Below are 23,913 nucleotides of genomic sequence, written 5' to 3'. Positions count from 1 at the left end.
AAAGGTTATTGCTGTGCTAGTTGCCCTTGGAGACCAAGATGCTCAATTCAGTCTGCAGAATAAATCCACTGGACAAACAGAGCAAACAACACAGTGATGATGTTTTGTTTTTTTTGTTAGTGTGTTAAAAACACCAAATCAGCTTCAGAGGCACCTTTGAGATTCATCGTGTTTAGACCAAGAGTGCATTCAATCATAGAGACCATGTTAGAGTTCACTGATACAACAGCTCTGGTCCTTTAGTAGAACTGATGGATGTTTCCTTTTTGAGGGGAATTTTTCAATGCAGGAGATTAAAAAAAGGCCATATTTCTAATTTGTTTTTCATACAGTGTTCTGTAGTAGAGCCCTCCTGATTAACTGGACTGGTAAACTGGTAAAATAAAATCTAAATAATCTATCGATCCATTTTCTCACACTTATCCAACATGATGGCAGAAAAGGAGCCACTGTCCCCCCATTCTCTCTTCACACATAATGAAGAATGTTTCATACTTAATGTTTTTTAATTGATCAGCACAAGAATTAGACAAAAAATATAATTAGACAAAGATAACCCGAGGAAAATCAAAATCCAGCTTAAGTGAAAAGTTATTCAAACTACTTTATTAAGGGAACAGCTTTGAAAAACTGCATGTTGTATTTACTTGGGTTCTTTTTTTACTTTGTCTAATTTTATAATGTGTTTAATGAACTGAAACATCGACGTGTGACTGTAAGGAAGAGGACTGCCTTACTATTATTTATATTATAATCTGTATAGCACTTTAGAGAACACCTTGCACTTTATTAAAGGCACCTTATCAAGCACTTCATTTAGCATCGCACTTTCAGCATGGATTTGCACAGTTAAACATTTGCACACAAGAAGTTTAATTGAATATTTACTGGGAATTTCAAAATCAGTTGCTAGCCTTGTTTCAGATCCTGCACAGCTGCTCTTCATCTAGGAACGTGGTGGTGTCTGTGAGGAGAAAGGAATGGTGATTGAGAGAACATAAGCTTTTACCAGTAAGGAAACCTGTGTTCTCTCCAAGGTGTTTGGGCAAATGTTTCCCCGGGGTCCAGACACCATTTAAAGGTTCCGGGAGAGACCATGGGTTAAGGGAGTGTGGGGAATCCTTTGTGCTTGGGTTTTTGGGGTTTTATAATATTGGGTTTGGTGTAGGATTAAAGTCTATAATATTTATTAAATGTGAAATGTATGTATTTATTTATTTATTCAAATTGGTATATTGTATACTGTGGTGGAAGGTTGGGATTTAAGAATTCACCTGTGAGTGGAATAATGGTTTAGTCTGTGACAGCTGAAGGTATTTAAGGCTGCCAGCTCTCATTAGAGAGGGTTGATTGTGCTGTGAAGAAGCTCAAGAGTGAATTGTTTTTAAGGAGAGCTGTATGGCAAATAAATATAAGTTTGTTCCACTAAAATTGTCCCGTTTCTCACTGTAAATCCAGCTGCTAAGGGCTGCCTTGTTATAGTGACAAATAAGCAAATAGTTTTTGTCAGCAGTATTGGTGGACATACTTTTTCTACTGTCAAATCTACAGTCTCTACCCCATGTGCACGTGACGTGGCAGCCGTACATGAAGGTCACAGGTCGTAGCTCCTCAGCAGCCGTTATCACTGTGTCTGAAAAACTCTCTGAAGAAGCATGCCACACAAAGGGAGCTCGTCCTCTGGCTAAATTAGATCTGCATTGTTCAGAAATCGACTGAACAGTGTGTGTGTGTGTGTGTGTGTGTGTGTGTGTGTGTGTGTGTGATGCTCCCTGTGCTGGCTTTAAACAGCGACTCATAGAAGCACAGGACTTCTTCATCATGCAGAGTGCATGTGCTGCAATCACATGATAAGTTAGCACTTTTGCATTTTTAACACCTACCATAAATAACCTTGTGAGGCTGTGTGTAAACAGGGGCATCAGTGCTACACCAGCATGTGAGTGTGAGTTCAGGTCCAGCTGCTGTACTGTGACGTGATCCAGCTTTTAAAGGCTGCTGTATGCTACATCCTTTCTCTACAGACGTGAACACATCAGAATTACATCCCAGCATGAGACAGAACTAGTCATTAGTTGGCGCAGCATCCACACAGCTACAGGAAACAGCTCAGGCTGCTCGTTTCAGCCAATGTCATGATAAGACAGAGATGGAGACAGCAGGGAAGGTGAAATAAAGACATCATAAAAGAAACACAGGAAAAAAGAATGAATTTTGAAGTAGTGAATTTTTCCATTTTTCTGTTTAATGTACACAAAGAAGCGACTACAAAACAAACAAAACAAACAAACACTGTGAAAATTTAAAAGAGCTTCCACAGGAGCTCTGACCTATCGGGGCATGCAAACTGGAGCTATGGTGGCATCCTGTGGTGCTGGCAAAGGATTGTTTGGTCCTGCTGGTTAGCATGTTACAGTGCATGCCACATATGCTCCATCAGATTCAAATCTGCAGTTTCAAAGCTGGGTCAACACCTTGGCGGGGTGCAGTGTCTTGCAGGCACAGGCTGCTACCATGGGTTGGTGCCTGTCTTTGGTAGGGTTAAATGTAAAAATAATATCTACACGTACAGCAGTAGTCTTAGATTTCTAGCAATACATTGCATTCTAATAACGTGATCAGTATTTGTCATGTTGCCTGTTGTGGTTGTGGCTGATAAGCACACTTGTAAACCCTGTAAACCAGCAGTCCCCAACCTTTTTTGCGCCACAGACCGGTTTATGTCTAACAATATTTTCATAGACCGGCCTTTCAGGTGTCGCAGATAAATATAACAAAATAAAACCAGTACCGGTACCAAAAAATGTATTCATAACACACAGGAAAAGACCCAGGGAAACAGAGTTAATGATAAAAATGATTAAAAAAATAACGCTAAAAACCGATAAAAACCTAAAACCCATGAATTTCACACCTGAGCCTCAACTCTCGCACGGCCCAGTACTGGTCCGTAGCCCGGGGGTTGGAGACCGCTGCTCTAAACCACAAAAACAAACTTTTTACTCATTCAGCTCTCAAAAACTACGCTTATATTTTGTATTCAAACCGTGCATGACGTGAAAACCCGTCTCAGTTGTTTAGATCTTGCATTTTGGAATCCTTCAAACAGTTTGGACAGACTCAGCCACGGCCCTCGGGAGGGAGCATTATTCTTCTGAATGATGTTTATTTTTGCAGCAGGTATCAGAATTTGATTGCATCCAGATTGAGTCCGATGATTTGCTTAATTTCTTAGCAAAATCAGAGTAAAATCCTTCACATGCAGTGCACTGTACTGCAGAGATTTATTGTGTTAGTTCAGAAGTGACATCCCACTGCAGCAATGGCGTCTTGTTTACCTTCGCCTACAGCTTGGATCAGTCTGTAGTAGAGGAAAAATAAACTCATAGCCCAATGTCAGAGGTGGGAACTGAACAGCCTTGTTATATTGCCTCTGTCAAACTTTTTACAGCACTTTCTGCATATCTATCTACATATACTATATAATCAACAATCTCAAAATACATATAAACTGAGTAATCCACAGTACATGGTGTTTAGTGATACCGACTTATCCCCACACACTGTGCTGAGGCTTTAACTTTGTGCCATTGAAAGTGTATGAACAAAAACACTTACAGGGTAGTAAAGATACATAAAGAGAGGCACTTGAGTGAATGCACACACACAGTTCAGGATCACAGTAACCCAAATAGTGGCAATGATATTTATGAGAGCGTGTGAGTCATGCAATCCAAAACAAGGCAGAGTGTGAAACGACTTCTTTAGAGCACAGTAGGTAGAGCACACCAGTGGAGGGACTGTGGGAGGATGGTGGAGAAGCAGCATACCAGGCTGTAAATCTGCTCCATCTAGCTCTTAGAGAGGGTTGAGCATGTCTTCTTCCACAGCAGCTCAATGTCTGGATTTGAGCTCAGGAAGCTGTTTCCATTAAGGATTTGCAAAATATGTCAAAAACATGAAGTAAAATAGCTTGGGAAATTATCGATGTTACTTTAATAACATGCAGACTCCCTCTGGGAAAATGAATAGATTGCTAATGCCAAACTGATGTCAATGATATTTTTATCGTAGATCTATAGATTTAGACTTTACCACTGTGCAACAAATTTCTATCTGCTCAAGGATGTCCAGTAAGGTACGCTACCAGTGAATGAGTTAAGAACAAGTCTGCAACTGGGTGCCAGTTAACCTATTATAGCATAGCAATTTACTATTGATCTTTCAAATAATACTGCATCTTACAGGGTTTGATAAGGTATGGCATTTTCCCAGTTGCCATACGTCACATCTTACTCCAAAGACGATTGCTTAGCACTAACATAAGTGACAGAAATAAGGCCAAAGTCAGTCGATCTATAATTAAGATGATCATTTTTTATAACGTGTTGCTAATAGACATGCCCAGATGTATTAGAGATCAGGGTTTGAACATCCTACAGCAGAATAGCCTTTTTAATTTGCCCTGTAAGCTTTGAGCTATTGGCTCTAGACTAATATAGTAACAGCAGCTAAACTATGAGGTCAGAATGAAGTATGTTTTTGAGAGCGGGTGTGTAACTCAATATGCAAAACCAAATGAAGAGATTCCCCGTCACCTTTCTCCACTGGGTTTGAAGTCTACTGGGCCTTTCTTGCTTTACTAGACTGGATCTGCATTCCCAGATTGAGTCTCCGCTCTTCAAAATGATGCAAATGTAATAAACCTGTTGTAGTTTGTCCCTTTCTCATGAGAACACTTAATGAAGGATTTTGGTGTCAAATCTATCCTAAATAGTATAGGTAGCCGTGGTTGAAATGAAATGTAATGGCGATAATGTGTTTTTCTCTATTTTGTCTTCTTTCTCTTAGTTTATTGCCTTCGTGTCTTTGTTCTTCATCCTGGTTTCCATTACCACCTTCTGTTTGGAGACTCATGAGGCTTTCAACAAAATCATCAACAAGACTGATGTGGCGCGAGACAGCAACGTGACCGACTCAGGTCCACAGTATGAGATCGAAACGGATCCTGCTCTTACGTATGTGGAAGGTGTTTGTGTCTTCTGGTTCACCATTGAGTTCCTGGTGCGTGTGACCTTCTGCCCAGTCAAGTTGGAGTTTTTTAAGAGTCTTCTTAACATCATCGACTTCGTGGCTATCTTGCCTTTCTACTTGGAGGTTGGGCTGAGCGGCCTTTCTTCAAAGGCTGCCAAGGATGTGTTGGGTTTCCTCAGGGTGGTTCGTTTTGTTCGTATTCTGCGTATCTTCAAGTTAACACGACACTTTGTGGGACTTAGAGTACTGGGCCACACGTTACGGGCTAGCACCAATGAATTCCTGCTGCTCATCATCTTCCTGGCATTGGGAGTGTTAATTTTTGCCACAATGATATACTATGCCGAAAGAATCGGCGCCAAGCCCAATGATCCCACGGCTACCCTCCACACTAAGTTCAAGAACATCCCCATCGGCTTCTGGTGGGCCGTGGTAACCATGACAACACTGGGATATGGTGATATGTATCCAGAGACCTGGTCAGGTATGGTCGTGGGCGCATTATGTGCTTTAGCTGGTGTGCTGACGATAGCCATGCCTGTGCCCGTTATCGTCAATAACTTTGGGATGTACTATTCTCTGGCTATGGCCAAGCAGAAGTTACCCAAAAAGAGGAAGAAACATATCCCTCAAGCAGTGCAGGGAGGGTCCCCCACCTACTGCAAAGCTGATCTCAACACCACCTGCAACAGTACTCAAGGTGACCTGTGCCACGTCAAAGGGAGCAGGGTACTAGAACGCAACCGTTCAGGTAAGACCATATGTTTAGACAAAGGTCATATGGAAAACAGAACTAAGACGCTTTGTTTAACAGTTAATTCAGATTACACTGAAGGGGGTTGTTTATGTAGTGACAATGAAGAGAATTCATGAGGGACTTCCTTTCAGTTAGAAAGCCGTGGCCATCTGACAGATTCTACTGATTTCCCCATGTGACCCATAAGCTCCAAAGCAGTTTCCCTACAGATGACTGAGCTGTTTTTACAGCACCAATGCCAAAGGTACAGAGAGTGGGAGATAAGCATTCAGACTCCTTGTTTCCAAGTGTTTCTTCCTGTAAGGATTGCTCATTTGGTGCTCAGACCGTAGGTGGCTGTTTTTCCCTCCAGTACCATATCAGTAATTGACTCTGACACATCTGATATTGATGGAAATTAATGTTGACCTCTGTATACTCGCTTTCTTTCAATTCTAATACAGACATTCCTCAGGGTTGGTGCTCCCTACTATCTGTTTATTAAGTCCCTGAAACTTACATTTAATAACCGCAGAATATTTCATGATTCATTGACTGGATGCACAAACAGAATCATTTTGCCGTAGTCACCTCTCGGATTTTCTCAAAGGTCATTTAGAATTTAAGGCTGCAAAGATACTTTCCTCTCATGTGTCCTTTAGATAGGACATATAGATACCAGCTTTGTACTGAGTCTGATAGTTCATACAACCCCCAACCCTATGACATCAGAATATGTTGTTGTTTTAACTGTTGTTGGTAATGGCACACATATTTCTTTTCCAAATCATACAACTTGTTCTGAACAATTACATATTTTTGCAGTTTTTTAAATCAAACAATCACAGTGTAATCAAAGTACAGAATTGTAGCTTTTAATTCAAAGAGTTTTACAATAATGTTTGCATTTACTGTTTATGAATCACAGCCATAGTTCCCATTGTCAGAGGCTCAAAGTAATTGGACAAACTAACATAATTTTAAATGAAAGGATTCAAAACAGTCCTTTCAAGTCTGGAGCCCATGGATCTCATTACATGTATATTTCCGCCACTGAGATGCTCTGCTAGGTCTTTATTTAATTGCCACTCGTTTGTAAGTTGTGCCTTCAGTTTTTGGTTTTGCTTTTTTGGGGGAGGGGCTCCTTGCACTGATGTCTCTTTGGATCAAATATAGAGAATTCACCTGTCCAGGTAACATATATGCGAGTTAATTCATTGGAGCCATGAAGGTGCATCTGAAATTAAGACTATGTCAAACAATTGACTCTAATTCCTGAACAGATAATACAGTTTTTGCACCCGTTCAGTTAAAGTCTGCACCAATCACGTCTTCACTGTTTGATTTAAAATCTAATACGTTTGAGGGCACAGATGTATAAATCTGTGTAGCTATGGTAATTGCTAATGCTCCACACTGGTGTTATTTAATCTTGATACTTTTTCATCTTCACCATCCCCCCCAAAAATTGATATGATTCTCCTGCAAAGGGAAACACTGCTATACCAAGGACCTCCACTGTCATCCACAAACTATTAGAACCACGTAAATGTACCAGCCCTTCAATTTTATTACATATTTAATCATAAAAATTGACATGGCCAATTGTGAAACTGTCAGTACGTGTCTTTAGTCCCCAAAGAGGAGCTCTATGACTGCCAGAGCATGTAGTTACACGTTAAGAAGAATGTATTCGCCTGATCTCCTTCCTAATAATGGATGGAAAATGTCACTCAAATACACAGTCATAGCTCTTTTATATAGACAAGGCAAAAACGACATCAGGTTTTGGCTCTATGAATTATGCTGTTTGGCAGGGTTTTCCTTTTTGGGTAAGAATGGAAACATCAGTCTCACCTGTATCTTTTCACAAGGTTAAAGTAAAAACAGATTTCTTGAAATCTTTGAAATCCACAGAGTGTCGTTATTCCATGGATTCAGATCGTAGTTTCTTTCTGTTGAAGGCAGACGTGAGGATTGTAGTTTCATTGCTTGGTAACTTCTTCTGTTGTCATGTCTATGAGGGAAAAGTACCACAAAATCATCAGCTTGGTGTAAATTGCATGAATGAACAAAAGCAAATATGGATGTGCAAATGGATTTTTCTCTCAGTTCTGTCTGTAGACTGCAGCGGGGGCAGCGACCTCACCATGTCTCCTGAGGAGAGGGTTCCCATGCGTAGGTCCAGCACCCGAGAACAGGACCGCCGGAGTGGGGGGACCTGTTTCCTGCTTGCTGCCAGTGATTACACCTGCCCTGCAGACGGAGGGATACGAAAGACAGGTAGTTTAACTGATATGTAAAATTTCACTTTTTTAATGTCATTTAATTCAACATCGAATCAGAACATTGTGATGTGATTTTATAAAGTATTCTAAAAAGCATGCAGATCTGTTGTTTATTGGGAAATCATTGTCAAATCCACGCTTGCTGTTGTGCACTGCTACTGATTAGTTGCTTGAATCATCAGTCATCATTAGTAAAGTTCAGTTTCCTGGAACCACCGGTCTGAATAAACCGCCTATCATTTTAGAAGGTACTATTAAAATCACAGATACTTGTCCAAATGCTCATCAGCTGATCCATGTCCTTAGTGAGTGGCACACCAACATCCCAGGAAGGGAGGAGGCTTTATGTTCAGCCCTAGTCAGCTCAGGTAACGTAACCTGTTGACGTGCTGTCGCGACTCTCCACAGACACACTGCATAACATTTTTGGCCTTTCTAAGGGGCAAACGCATCCCGGCAGCTGACTCAGAACTGTTGCTTTCTTCACAATTTATTCCTGTTTTCTGTTTGCCTGGAAACAGTTGAATACATTTCTGACCCAGTGTCTTTAGTCAACTCATAAACATATTTATAGGGTAGGGTATAAATCACCAATGGATATCAGTCTTATAGCTCTGGCTACCGTTCTTACAAATCCTGTACTGGCTGAGCCCTACCAAACATCATCATCAGAGGATCTGCAGGAAAGAGACGAGGTTTTAGTTTCTGTTTGTAACTCTTGGCCATAAAGCTAATATTTATTTCTAAAGACTGAAGCTAGCTAGGAAGAGAAGCTTACATTATCAGCTCCTGTTAGAATTGATAAATACACTATTTATCAGTTTCTTAAACTTTTTCCCTTGTACCTTTGGTTTTTACATTATTTAGCAAACCATCAGTTCCAATAAAGCAGTTCTTTAAATTTGAGTTTGCAGAAAAATGAAGAAGTCACTTTCCCAAATATTATGAGTTGGAAATAGCTCTGATTGCATGACTGAAATAATGTTTTTCATAAAACTACAGGAATAAAATTCATCTTTATTTGCTGTCAGACTTGCCCTCCTGAATTGCATAGCACATTTCACCTTGTGCCAGTACATTGTGAAAAGGTCAGACTCAGAAAGGGCTTGCTAACACTTTGACCCAGCCTAAAGGTTATTGTTACGTTTGCACCTGCTGAATTTCCTAAAAGTGTTGTTGCTGTTCTGTATGATATCAAAGGCAGAAAAGGTCAGGAAACTAGTGATGGGATTTCCGGCTCTTTTTAGAGAACCGGCTCTTTCGGCTCGGCTCATTAAAAAGAGCCGGCTCTTTCGCCCCCTGAACCGGCCCTTCAGGTTGTTTTGTTGCTTTAATTAATTTATTATTAACAATAATATGAAATTATGCACAAAAGTAATTACTAATGTAAAAAAAAGAGTGGTTTTATTTATACATGTTTACATATAAACATATGCGGTGGCCCCTAGAGACAAAGCACGTACAAACTCCAAAACACATTTCTAGCGTGAACTGAACTTCCAAAGCAGAGCTACTAGATCACTTAAATTACACAATTGAACGCAATGTGTTTGTGTATTTATACACAGGCACTCATATATATTCAAATAATTTAAAAAATGTTCATTTACCTGTTACTACCACACACCAAATCCGGTCGTTGGTACTTGCTGGCTTGTGTAGCCACGAGGTAACAAAAGCCCAACACTGCCCCCTAGCATCCTGGAGCACCTCTGTTGTGTTTTGTACGTGTTTTGAGTTTTTATGTGCTTTGTCTGTAGGGGCCACCGTAAATATACTTTTATTTATTCACTCCACATAAAATGTAATAAATAAATCATATAATACAAAAACCAACTAGTCACAGTTCAACTTTTAACTATTTAAATTTTCAGCTTTTTCCTTTTAAACAAATTTCAAGTGAAACAACACAAAACACTGCAAACCACAACACAATTAAATATATATTAAAATATGAAAACAAAAAGAAGATGCATATTCTCTGTCATATGGACCTGCATGAATAAACTTTCTGAATCCTTTATCATCCACAGCTGAAAATAGTTGTGGATACAATACCTTTCTGATGGGAGGTTGTTGTCCCTGGCTCTCTTTCTCTCTCTCTCCCTCCCGCTCTGTTCCTGTGCTACTGCGAGTTTAACTATCGCCCCTCCCTCCTCTGCCCAGCAAAGCACAAGGCTCGCGTGCGGAGTGAAGCGAAAAAAGTGCGAGAGAGAGAGAGAGAGAAAGAAAAAAAAAAAAACCACGGCTCGCGATAAGGAGCCGGCTCGCATCGTTCACGTCAAAGATCTGGCTCTAAGAGCCATTTCATTCGCGACCGACACATCACTACAGGAAACAAAGCACATAAATCAAGCAGCTCGCAGAGCAGAGATTAGTTCAGACTGCAGTTTTTTTGATAGATGCAGATTATCTCTGCTAAATAGAGAACATACCAAAATGTCATTTGGATGCTATGTGAAACATATGTCATTCAGATTGCTTCTTCTATTTACCTGCAGAGACATGAATCTTGTGTTAATCTGCAAAGTAAAGTGGAAGTGTTAAGCCTTGGCTAACTGCCTTGTATGGGAAGGTAGCTGCATCTCCAGGAGCCTAGCTGAATATCCGGCTCCTAATGTTATTGCTGTAAAGCCACCTAGCACTCATTGGATGGCAGGCAAATCAGTGCTTCTGTTCCACTGATTATTTTGCTAAAGCACCCATTATACAAGAATTCTAATGAATGCAAATCATTCATTAGGCTTGCTAACAGAGCCTTATTTTTCATTGCATTAAGCAAAAGAAACAACAACAACAACAAAAAACAACTGCTGATGGCTTTGAGGTGATTACTGGAGTAGTCTAACAGGTTAACCTGTCCACATCTTCAGCGACAGCGCATCATGATTTTCAGTGAAGTCAGGTGAGCAGCTGTCCCTTTTATCCATCATGGTTGCAGTTGCCGCCACACTGACGGTAATGCATAAAACATGGGTTCCTTTCTTGTTCCTGCTACCTGTTGGCTCAGACCCAGGCTCTCTTTTGTTCTGCTCGCTTGGCTCATTCTGAAAGAGCCCCAGTTTAATTTGCACCCATGCTCTCAGTGAATCAAATGGTGGTGTATGCAGAGTGGTAATGAGGCAACATTTCCATTTGCTGTTCCTCATCAGCCGATTGGCATGCTCCATCACTGCGCTGGCTGCTGTGGCTTGTTTGGTTATTTTGAACCCAATGCAGATTTACTGATGTGCATCACATGCAGCATTTTCAGAAGTTTGAGCTGTTGTTGTTAAGATGATTGAATTACGGTGTGTCGATTATCATCATCATCAGTATGTGTCTGGATTCATACACACACAGTAACATTTGATACATAATCTAAGACACATGCATGTTGTTCATTTTAAGCTACATATTGTGGCTCAATATATGAATTGGTGGTTTATATGTGCACTTGTTAACTTTAACCGTTCCTTGGAAATTTTATCCATTTCTAATGGGAGAAAATACTAATGATGCTGTCACTGGTGCCACAACATGAACGACTTTTTTTTTTTCTTCAGCCCTAAAGTTAAAGAATTATAATATCTCTCATTTAGCTAAAACTCTGACAGAGTTCACAGAGGTATTTCTCAGGGGTGGAGCTTGCTGTGCAAGTTACAGAAATACAATTACGAAGGAGCTCCGCTGGCTTGCAAAGTTCAAAGAACTTCAAGATACATACAGCTTCAAATGGCAACACATATAATAGATATGCTACTTACTAATTACCTAGCTAACTACAGGGTAGCACGACTGCTCTATTATTAGTTTAAGTTTTCATTACAAGCACCAAGAAACAGAAACACTGTCTACAATATAAACAAAATCAAAAGCTGACTCTTCCGTCCCATATCAACTTTTCATTAAGTAACTAAGCACCACTTTTTCAGAGGAAAGATTGTCAGTAAAGTGAAAGAGAAATGAAGTAGATTCCCAGCATCAGAGGACTGACTACAAATCCCACGAATGTTCCTGTTGTGCGTCCAACACTGGCCTGATCACTGACCTCAGACTCCCTAACCAAAGATAGCTGTGCAGCTTCTTTCTTCAACTTAATTTCACCAAAGCTGCCATCTGTGACGTCGTGCAGCTATGAGGGGCATCTCTGATGAAATTATGGACATGTCGCTGCCGCTGATAGAGAGGAGCAGCCACACGCCAGTAGAAACAGATAACCTTTACCATGACTAATTCACTTGTTCACTGACCATCCACGAGTTAGCAAACCTGTGGTCCAAGATGCTGCAGAACAAATCACAGAGCTTTCTTTTCTGTATCAAGATCTGCAGATGTGGGTCAAAGCAGGAACAAGTTCATTAAAGCAGAATGTTTTCTTAAGAATCTACTTAAAGGAATATTGATCTTTTTAAATGACAGCATTTTGTACTGTTGAAATTCAATATTTCATCTTAAAAGTTTTAAATAAATAGCACAGCTGGCCAAACAGCAAACACAAGTGAGATTCAACTCTGACATGCTAAACTGCTGGCATTGTTACATTTTTGGACCCTAAAGAGAAAAACATGAATACTGTGCATGGTGGGGCTTTAAAGTCTTCCACTTTTTCATCGCTCAATTTTAAAACATTTAGACGATTTGATGTGGCATAGAGATTCTCTTGCCATCTGAAAATATAATATTATTGGGCAATAAATTGATATAGTAGTGCATTGTTCAACAATAAAAGTAGCCTTTTTTTCAACATCTGCTGTGACGACAAGGCTACCAGTAACTCCCTGCTAGCATAGCATGAATGCAGCATAAAGAACAGCTCGGGTTTAAAATGTCGCCACACAAACTTATTTTGTTTCAGAGTAGGCAAAGATTTAAATAAAGAGAATTTAATTTAATTATGCATCGATTTACTGCAGGAACTAAAGATGTGAACAGCTATCGGTGTATCCAGTGTTGTTTGTATTTGTTGTAGATGTAATGGATTTCATATTTCAGTTACTTCAGCAACAATATAGATAGTTTGCACTTAAAGCAATCTTAAGAAGCACTTTTGAGCCAGTCAGGTTGTTTCTTCCTCTCAAGCAGCTCCAGGCCTAAGAATTTCAATATGCTTTATGGCCAGTGTCATGAAATGTGCTGTACATGCACTCACCATACAGTATGCTACTGTTGCTATGTCTCACTCCTGTCTCCTGTCTTGTCTCGGTTCACTCGGCTGGCTCGGATTTGGATCGTTGCCTGCCTGCCTGCCTGCCTGCCTGCCTGTGTGTGTTCATGTCCTGTTCCTGCACAACCACCTCCACCACCACCACCACCACCTTTGTCGCCCCCCTCATCTGAAGGCTATGAGAAATCCCGGAGCTTAAACAACATAGCGGGCATGACTGGCATGGCTGGTAACACTCTGAGGCTGTCTCCTGTGACCTCGCCCTATGGATCGCCCTGCCCGCTACGCCGCTCTCGCTCCCCTATCCCTTCCATCCTGTGAGATGTCCACCTCTGGACCGCTTTGACCCCAACCAACCCATATCCGTTCCACTAACAAACCACATCCCTCTGGCATCAAATCCGAACTCTGTTTAGTTCTTGTGACTAGTGGAGAAGTACTCCACCATCGTAGCCAAGAATCGTGTAAATGTCTCGAGTAACCTGAGCAAGTTCTGCGCTTTTCCTTCGAGGTACATCTGCTTAGCTCACATTCATCTCCTGATGTACCTTTTAGCTCGATATTATCATAATGTGAGTCTTGCAATAAAAAAACTGTTACTGGTGGCTTCAGAGGTAGCAGCCATAACATGTAATAAAGGACATTTAATAATCAGGGATATTAGATGTTGTTATATTTAGATACCTTGAAATAGATGTGCTTCCAGAAAAAGAAAGAGAGATGTCACTTTGTTTTAACCTCACACAAACTGTGACTTTGTTGATGGTAAACTGTGTTATAATTGGGTTGGAGTTGGAGAGGAGGGGCAAGTCGCTTTTCACCCGCTGTTGGGCCTGCTCATGTTTTTGCATGGATCATCCTGTAACCATCGTCTTCAAGCAGCGTGCACAGAGGAGGGGAGGAGAGCTCGAGGATCTGTAGAACAGACTTGGAGTTGTTTCTAGAAAATGTTGTTATGTTGGGATTTAGGCGAGGGAGGGCGTACCCGACTCGTACCATGTCTCATTTTGCCATTGGCTTCAGCAACAATCCACGAGGAGACTGAAAACACAGAAGCCCAGCTGGGCGTTGCTTTCTGCTCATTTGCTGCTATTTCTGAATAACTTTCTCCTCCTCTGTGTCTAATTTTCTTTTTCCTCTGACGTAGTGCCACCAAATCTGTTGTGTTTCTGGTTGTTTACTCACAGATAACTGCAAAGAGGTTGTCTTTACTGGTTTTACACAAGCAGAGAGCAGCGTTCTATCTTAATGGCTTGAAGAAAGGCACCGCCATAGTGGAAAGGTAAAGGAATGAGGGTGCGGTGCCATCTCACCCTTTTCTTGGCTATTTTTCAGTGTGTGTGTGTGTGTGTGGGGGCATAGACAGGTAGCATTTTATTCATGAGACAATGTCCACAAAAAATAAATAGATGTACGTCCCCAGACTACACAGTTGAAATTGAAGCTAATCAGTCTTTTTGACAATGACAGGCATAAACTGCCTCTGCGTACCAACAGGTGTGGGGAAGCAGACGTAACCATGCAGCAGTGTGCCTCGCCCATCACTACAGTGTGTCTATAGAAGTAGCAGGAGGTTGCTAAGCAACTGGCTCACAACTAGATGCATCTTCCACGTAGCTCGGCAAAAAGTCAAACTATCAGAAAGAGGAGCTTGTCTTTGTCTTTGCACCTAGTTATTGATTCACGCCTTACATGAACGACCCCAGCACACAGACGAGCCTTTAGAAATAAAATTTTGTACTGTTTTGATTTTTGTGCATATATTTTTAAACAGACAGCGTGTGCATGGTGAGATCTGATGCATTTCTTTCATCCAGACATGTGTTTATATTTTATTTAGACAATTCATTTCCTATTTGAATAACAGTGGGATAAATTGTCATCAGTATGAGGACCTATTGCAGTGGGAAGACCTCATTTGGAGCCATAAGGCCACGCCTACAGGACAATAAGGATGAGGACGCACCCGAGAGCCACTGACTGACAGGCTGTCGGTGAGCAGACTGGACAACTCACAAAAAATTCTTATTTTGAAAAGGAGAGGAAAGCAAACTGGGCTCGTCCTTAAAAGAGACTATCTAGTGTGTAGATTCTGCTTCTGTAAATACAAAACAACACAGCACATCTGGGCCATGTGGCTCTGTCCACACATCTGTCTTTTGATATAGCGAGTCAGGTACGAGGCGGCTCGCTGCTACGTTGCGCCGTTGACACTCTGAGTCGATCATATTTCTTGCTGTGATATCCCTCCTTGCAATAAATGTATTGAGACGCATCAGTCGAGGCACTTTGTGTTCAAAACAAGGAGTGTGTTCATATATGAAATTCCACACCGAGTATATACAGTGTAGAGAGGCACGTTGAACAAATGTGACATTACGATCATCTCTGCTTTTGTTTCTCTCTGTAATTTCAGTAGGTTAATTGCTGCTGTGTGTAACTGTGTGTGTGCGTGCGTGTGTGCGTGTCCTAACAATCCAGGGTAAGGTCTATAGCTTGAAAGGCCCGGTCAGAGAAGACCAGCGAGTGGACTCGATGCTGTCACTCTTGTACATTTAGCACAAACAGAAATGAGACAGAGCTCCCCTGTGATGCAGTGCCGTTGTAGAAGTCCCCTCTCTACCCTGCGTTAGTGCTGCAGACGTTCATCTCTATACAAACCAAATTGTTCTGACCAGACTATTCCTCATGACTCCTGGTGGCTAACAAAAATAACTTGATTCTTCCAGATCTTTCCCCTTGTGGGGGTGAAGCAAACGTGTAGCAGAAGTTTGCCAAGTTATACAGCGGGACTTCTAGAATGGCTACATCTGCACCGTAGCAATCCCACATACCCACACAATCAGATTGGATTCGCAATAAGCACCCGAAAAACAAAAGCACCGATCCACACTGTGATTTCAGGAGCCTGTTAAAACAGGAAGGTGAAGGAAAACGAGTGAAAAAGCAGCTGGAGAAGCTGCCAGGCGAGATCTGAAAGTGGCACAACCGGCACAGTTGTAGGCTAGCTGTTCCAGTGTCGCCCTGAACCCACCATCCTCCTCATGTAGTACACACGCTGCTTCACTCTTTGAATTGACAAAGGGGTACCGTTCTTCGTGTATTTCTAGGATGATGTTATAACTTGAAAAAAAAGGTGTTTATTTTTTTGAAACCAGAACATGTATTTTTGTGTCTTACTGTGGAGTACTTTGCTCTTTCCTGTAAAGTCCTGGTAGTCTGATGCTGTGCTTCTACATCGTGTCCTCCAACTGTCAGGCTTTTGATCCAAGTTCATGTTTCGTATGTTTTACTGTGAGCATAATTCTAGTTTTTGTAATTCTGTATTTGTGGAGCCTTTTGTTGGCAAGTGCATGCTGAAAAGAAAAATCATTATGTCAAATTGTAAAAAAAAATAAAATAAGATGACATATTGTATATCACGTTCAAAACAATGTGTATAGAGTAAAGGTAAATACTATGTGAGAGACTCACATAAACTATTTATCTTTTAACAGATGGTCTCTGTCTTTGCTTAATTTCACCTATTTTCTTCTTGGTTGTCAGAAAAACACAAATGTGTGTTTAACCTTCACGCACACCACACAAACCCTCACTTTTCATATAGGAGTCAATCGTCTCCACTTTTCTAAATAGAAAATCGACTTATTTCTTTTGATAATGCTTAACTTCACCTATTAAACCACCTTCAAACTTTCCCCTTTACATTAGTGACTCAGGTCTCTGCGCACAGAAAAAAAAAAAATCTAACCTGAATTGAAATTACAATTAAAACTTTAACAATCCTGTTCCACAGTGTTAGTCAGTGACTGGCTGCTCCTGTATGGGATCAGAACGATGCCGCCTTATCCCAAAGTCCAGCCAATGATGCGATTCACATTCGTATATACGCAGCTAATCAACGTGGTTGACAGGTTCTGACAGCGTCCTCATGTGCCGGAGTTTTAGCGAGCAAAGCGGCTGATGTGGAGTGAAGCCAGGTTAATGACAACGTGTACAACCATTGGAGATGTGAGCAGGACAGACGGAACAACTGACGGACAAAGTGTGGACTTTATACCAGATTTTAAATTGTGTTGATCGGCCACGTAAAACCAGAGTTATGATAAAATATCTGCAATGTTTGTTTTTCTTCCTGAATACTGTCGTTGTTTATATTTACTGCAGGAGAAACGGTAAAAACGGCGTTTTATAAGGAAAACGCTCGAAAGCCTGTGAGCAAAAACAACGCCAAAAAAGCCCCCCAGCCTTTCCTATTGGTGGAAAAATGAAACCTGGTCGACCAATCAAAAAATGATATGGCAACATGACATTTAGTTGTTTAGGAAGGGGGGAGTTTTAGGAGTGACGGCGGAGATTTGCGACATTTAGCGTGTTTGGAGTCTGAACATAGTGTGTTGTCTTGTGTAGTTAGTGTGCAGTTAGTGTGTAGTTAGTGTGTAGTTAGTGTGTAGTTAGTGTGTAGTTAGTGTGTAGTCAGTGTGTAGTTAGTGTGTAGTTAGTGTGTAGTCAGTGTGTAGTTAGTGTGTAGTTAGTGTGTAGTGAGTGTGTAGTGTAGTCAATAGTGTTGTGTGTCAGAACAATGAGGCGCCTGCTGAGTGTTACAGGTGTTACAGCAGTGACACATCTGCTGCTGTCAGGCCTGCAGGTATCAGCTGTTGTTCTCCTTCATCTCATAGTGGACAGAAATTATTTTTTGGAGCAGCACAAATAATTTGTGTGGCATCAGATTAGATGCAGAACAGCTGATGGTTCTGTAAATACTTTGAAATGTTTATTTAAAAAAACGCCTTGGCTGCATTTTCAGGTAAACAGCTGCAAAAAACCACAGACTCATAATGCAGTCAGAGCTTTATAAATAAATAAATAAATAAAAAAAAAAAAAAGAAAGTTGTGTTTTTAAAATTGGAGTTGAAGTTATTTTTACTTCCAATAGCGTTAACATGCTGCACATGAACAAGATTTTTTTTGATTTTCATTGTAAGTGGGATAAAGCAGTTAATTAAAAGTCGTCTAACATAAATGTAAATACTGTAATTTGATTATTTTAATAAACATGTGACTTGGATGGATTGGATGCTGGCGTGACCACAGTGCACACGTCTGCTGTTGCTCACAGTGGTCCAAGTGTCCGCTCAGGGAGTTTGTGTGAAACACCCCCAACATTGAACCAGCCGTCCAACCTGAGCCAACCTGCCCGACTTAAACTGACTGCAGTGAATCTCAAACAGATACATTTTTTTGCCATGATATATGATTTTCATCATTTATAGATTTGATATTTCTGCAAGTTTATTACAGTTAGTAGCCAACTTGCTCCTATTCAGTTAACTACTGAAACCAGACTGATCCATCTAATCGCTCATTTATTGACGCCTCAACACAAAGTGGATGTGAAGATGGCAGCTGGCTGTGAGTGGTCACACACCTGGTCCCCATCTTTGAAGCAACTGTTTCAAAAGCAACATGCTCGCTGCAAACAGCTGCCGTAATTTCGGTTGTGTCGTGGTGACCATGCTGACTGCTGTTGTCCTTAGTGTGACATTCCTTATGAGGACATTTGAGCGATGGCGGGGGTGTAAGGGTCATTTGACACTTGCCGTGAACACACCAACAGCGCTGGCCGACAAAGATGATGTAAAATTGTAACATCGCTAGTCCCATTTCTGCATACATGAAGCATAAATAGAGGTGGCAATGTAATGACGTCACTGACTACACATGTGACCAACGCTGGAGGTGTACTGGTGTATACTCTAACCTTGAATTAAAGCCAGGAGGCAAGTTTGTGTTCCATCACTTTGTTCCTTTAGATCAGGGCTGCCCAATCCCGGTCCTCGAGAGCTACTATCCTGCAGCTTTTAGATGCATCCCTACTCCAACACAGCTGAATCAAATGGTTTGATTACCTCTTCAGCATGCCATCATGTTTGGCAAAGGCCTGATAACAAGCCATTCATTTGATTCAGCTGTGTGGGAACAAGGATGCATCTAAAAGCTGCAGGACGGTAGCTCTCGAGGACCGGGATTGGGCACCCCTGCTTTAGATTAATGGTATAGACTGGTTCTGATATTGCTATATAGTGCTCTACTCTGAGTGCTCCACAGCAATCTGATGGATGCATCAGAGATGAACTTGGAATTAGCATCTAAAAATAGTTCTGCTGTCTAAACATTTAGAACCACAGACTGCACTTAGTCTGGTTTCCAGAGTTTTGCTCATAATGTTTGAAAAACGTCAGAAAGGTTGCCAAGATGAGCAGAACACACATTTACCAAACAGATTCAGTCATGGACTTAAGCGATAACTGTCAGGAAAGATCTTTATGTAGAAAACAATTGGACATCTTCTTGAAAGAAGACCTGAAGACGTTCCTCCAAAATGAGTCTCTCCTCTCTCAGCAGAGGGGTCTTTATCCAGCTGTGCAGAGCTTCATCACATTTTGTTTTTTGAGTTTTTTTGCATTCTGCAAATAAAAAAAATAAAAAAATCAAGTCCAGTAATTATTATATGGCAAGTATATACTGCAGAAAGAATGGAAACTAGATCCCCAAAAATGTAAAAGTTTATTGGGATAAAGCTTTTGGGAGATTTTTTGGAGAGAAAATTTACTCATATCTTTAAAAACGTTATGTATGTGATCATATTTCACTGATGTGGTTCAAGCAAAATATGTCTAATGTATTGCCTCAGGTCAAACTGTCATTCAGTAAAATGTGCAGTACTCCAGTTTGATGGGAAGCTGATTGTTGTAGCTGCACTTTCCCATTTACTCTTATAACACAGGTGTGTTTAAAGCCAAGCCAGTGCAGCTGTGAATGAGAGTAACAGACAAACAAAGCAGCTGGTCTTTGTATGGAGACCAGCTCTGATTACTCCCACAGGTTCAGGCTGAGATAATGGTGAGTCAGCACCTTCCTCTCCCACTTCCTGTTTTCCCTGATCATTTCCCACTTCGGGTTCAACAGTCAACAGCACTCGGCACACCATATCTCTGAGACATCCCAACTTCCTTTACTCCAGTCGCTATGGAAACAGCCACAGACATGCCAAGGAGATGTAAACACCCAAAGCTGGGAGTGTGTTTTTCAGGACAGGAACTCTGCGTTTCCCTTCTTCTCCTCCACCCACCAACCCTGCCTCAACCTTGGCACGGTGGGGGTGGGGGACGCTGCTGAAATCCAAAATACCAAATTCGTGGCAGGAATATTGCATCATGGGCTGTTTTAAACATCTTTGGAAGGGGGGGGGGGGCAACTTTATTAGATAGATCAGTGGCAGAGAAAGAAGGTGGAAGACATGCGGCAGGTTGGACTCGAACCCGGGACGGCTGCTCTCAGCCATAATGCATGTAGGCGCCCGCTCATTGCACTCTGAGCTAAACCGGCACCCTGAAAATTCTTATTTTACCAAAGTAACCTCTACATTTTTACTGGTCTACTGTCATTGCATTGTACGATTATTTTAATTTTAATTGTATGATATGCTTAGTACTGATGACTACTACTGCAACAAGCCTTTCCATTGGCCACTTGAACCACTGATCCCTTTTGTATTTCTTGTAAGCAAGATGTGTTGCACATTAAAATTAAATGTCTCGCCTGTTTCTACTACAGTTCGGACTGGATCCCAATTGAGATCGGTCTATGAGTCAGAGTTCGTCACTTCTGACTGATAACAGACATAAAACTGTGAGTTGTTGAGGACATCCTCAACTGTCGTTAAGCATTTCTGGCACTGTTAGCTACTGTTAGCATCTGTTAGCTGTCGTTTGCCAGAAGTGAAACTTTCTTTGAAGTGGATGTAACATTGCTGGAGTCTTAGTGAATAAACTCATATGATATGAGAAAGTAATTGTTTATCAGAGTGAAAGTGTAATTTTTTAGGACACTCAAGCCTAACATTAGCTGGCACAATGTCACGTCATAAACCAGCTGCTGTTGTTTAGCCAGCTCTTGCCAGCTGTTCAGAGACGAGAGACTGCACGTCTACTCTCCTGCAAACAGGTAACTGTGACAATATTGGGAATAAGTAGGCATGTTTATGCGCATTTTGTATGTTAGTTACAACCCGGTAATAAAGGGGTAATAGTAGGGTAACACTCAATTACCTCGGGTAGTTTCTGTGTAATAAGTGCTTGTTTCTATTAATCAACACATTACTAACCAGTTAATAACCTTTTCAAACACACTTAAAGAATAGTAATGACTACCCGGAAACACCTGTGGGAGCTTCTCTCTAACAAGCAGGAGTTTAATACCATGGTCATGATAGATGATTAATAAAAGCATCAGGAAGTCTTAGAGAATAACACATATGAATACATTGGATTCACACAGGAGTGTAGAGGACCCTCCCTCACTGCATAGATTATACATGGATGACAACACATAATATAGTAAATATATTTCAGGTAAGAAAGAAAGATGTCCAGTACACAAAAATGACACGCCATCCATGTTCTCCTGCTCGTCCACTTCAGCGTTGTAGGGGCAGCAACACTATCGTCCTGCACTGCCTCAATCATTGATTGCCACCCTTCAAATCTACATCTCTTCTTAAAGACTTCACATGGTATACTTTACATGATGAGGAATGGAACTAGAATAGCTGAAGTTCATCCACGAAGTGTCATTAAAATCAACAGAAAATATCACATAACAACCAATCAGCCCCAAGCATTTACAATCCATAGAACTGCAGCGGTTGCATTAAAATAAACTGACAAAAATAAATAAGGTTAATTTCTTTTTTTTTTTGCCTGTCCCGTTTGGCTCTTTTGCCATCAGAATTGTTGTCTAAAGGCGAAGAAAGATGCCCAACGGATTTACTTTACCAAACTGACCATCCCAGCCTTACCTTAATGGTCTATTTGATTCACCTTTTATTGTTTATTTTATTTTATTTTGACTTGCTAAATACGGGGCAGACTTGACTGGGGAAAAGAAAGGTAAGAAATAAGGTTAATTGCTAAGAAAGGATTCCCCTGGTAAGTGTCATGATAAAAGGTACCTGACAATGACTGTTGTAATCATGACCCTTTGTATATTTATACACACTGCTGAAATGCAAGCAAGATGCTAGGTCCTGGAGCTGCTACACAGCGGCAGTGTGGCATTTAAATCCTGATAAGTACCATGTACTGAGACTGGCGTAGTCGTCCAGGGCAGAGTGAGTCAGGGAGTAGAGTAGGGGCTCCGTTTACAGGCTTTGTTATAGGTAAATACTCAAAAAGCCACAGGGACACTGTAAATGACTCACACACTGACATGGAGACCCTCACTGAAAACCAGAAGGGCAGCATGTAGTGGCCTGCGCTAAGTGTTAGGACCTGCTAGGGCTCTAAATACCAGCATCAGTTTTGGGAGATGACAGAAAGTTAACAATTAAGATAGAAAGAAATACACCGCAGAAATGAGAGGAACTTCAAACTGCAAAGACACTCCAGCTGCAGCAGGAAATGAGTCCACACATCAGCTTCGCAGGGAAGCGGCCCTTGAGCGATCCTGCGCACCACTTCATGACTGTAAGTATGTGGGTTACCAATGTGTACTCCTCCATAGTTTAGAGTTTTCATCCTTTATTTAGCTGCAGGAAGAGGGAGTCATGGCAGTGCAAATGTTCTCTTCAGCTACATTAAATCGGTTTCATAATATTTGTTTATGTACTGCTTTGTGAAGGTTTGCAGGACTTTAATGATCCCTGAGCACACCAGGAGAATGGTGTAGATACAAAATAACAAAGAAAGTATTTCTCATCACTTCAAGGCTTTATTATTATTATTATTATTATTATTATTATTATTATTGTTGTTGTTGTTGTTGTTGTTGTTGTTGTTGTTGTTGTTGTTAATAATAATAATAATAATAATAATAATAATAATAATAATAATAATAATTAGTATGTTATTATCATCATCATTGTTGTGGTTGTTTTGCTGTTATTAATTTTATTAATTTCCTACATAGAATTGTCTCTCTTTTCACAGAGAGGTCAGAGGTCACCCTGTGGCAGGTAAATGATGCCCAGAGAGGGATGGATACTAGATAGATTTACGTTGACGTTAATGCCATCCTGCTTCTTCATCTGTATTACTAAATAGTGTAAAGCGTCACAGCAACGTCTCACGTGTCTGTCTGAATACAATGGGAACATCTAGAGGAAATCAATGTTTGAATGTGAAACAGGTGTTCGAAACACGGGACGTTCTAGCAGGAACTGCACACTGCGAAACACCTGTCCTCCTGATTCTTGTTCTGTTCCATTAACATTTTCATCAACACTTATGGGAACTGAAAGAGGTTTTTGAGGCCTTGTTTGTGACACAGACAATGAGAGCCACTGTCTCAGCATACCACTTCTAAAACGAACTATCCCCTCTGGGCCCTGAGGGTTAAACTGACCAGAGCTGACCACTATGTCTGATGGAAGAAAAACAAAGCGTTTGACTTTGTGAAATAAGCTGTTGTTTGGTTCTCTCACCTTTCAAAGCTTTTGAAATGTTCCTATCAAGCTCTACATTGTTGAGGCTGCCTTATTTTGATGTGTTTTTTTATACTTCTTAGTGTAAATAGAAATGCAGATGTTTAAAGTTACAGTCTTTAAAGACAATGTAGTGTGTGGTTTGTCGGTGTCATGGGTCAGGCACACTAGAAAAGCTGTCCAAGAAACATTAGTATTGCTATTAGCTGTTGCAACCACTCTGTGA

General features: G+C 40.8%; 1 protein-coding gene across 2 annotated transcripts in view; it reads left to right on the top strand.

Annotated features, from left to right (window-relative positions):
- kcnc2 (potassium voltage-gated channel, Shaw-related subfamily, member 2) overlaps positions 1-16,702 on the top strand; it is a 122,489-nt gene extending 105,787 nt beyond the window's left edge. Inside the window, exons 2-5 of one of the 2 annotated variants that reach the window (XM_085436829.1) lie at positions 4,852-5,785; positions 7,883-8,053; positions 14,392-14,486; positions 15,072-16,702. In XM_085436829.1, coding sequence (XP_085292955.1) covers positions 4,852-5,785; positions 7,883-8,053; positions 14,392-14,453 — 1,167 coding nt within the window. In that variant the 3' untranslated portion in view covers positions 14,454-14,486; positions 15,072-16,702. Of the gene's footprint in view, positions 1-4,851; positions 5,786-7,882; positions 8,054-13,379; positions 14,487-15,071 lie in introns of those variants that run through there. The other variant, XM_085436828.1, reaches the window with a different exon arrangement.
- Positions 16,703-23,913: the final 7,211 nt, after the last annotated feature.

Source organism: Copadichromis virginalis, linkage group LG17 (assembly GCF_057382275.1).
Source record: "Copadichromis virginalis isolate Kocher_CV1m ecotype Utaka linkage group LG17, C_Virginalis_male_GT1.1, whole genome shotgun sequence".
Taxonomy (NCBI): domain Eukaryota; kingdom Metazoa; phylum Chordata; class Actinopteri; order Cichliformes; family Cichlidae; genus Copadichromis; species Copadichromis virginalis.
The sequence above is the reverse complement of the archived record's forward strand: the minus strand, read 5'-3'. Positions and strand labels throughout refer to the sequence as shown.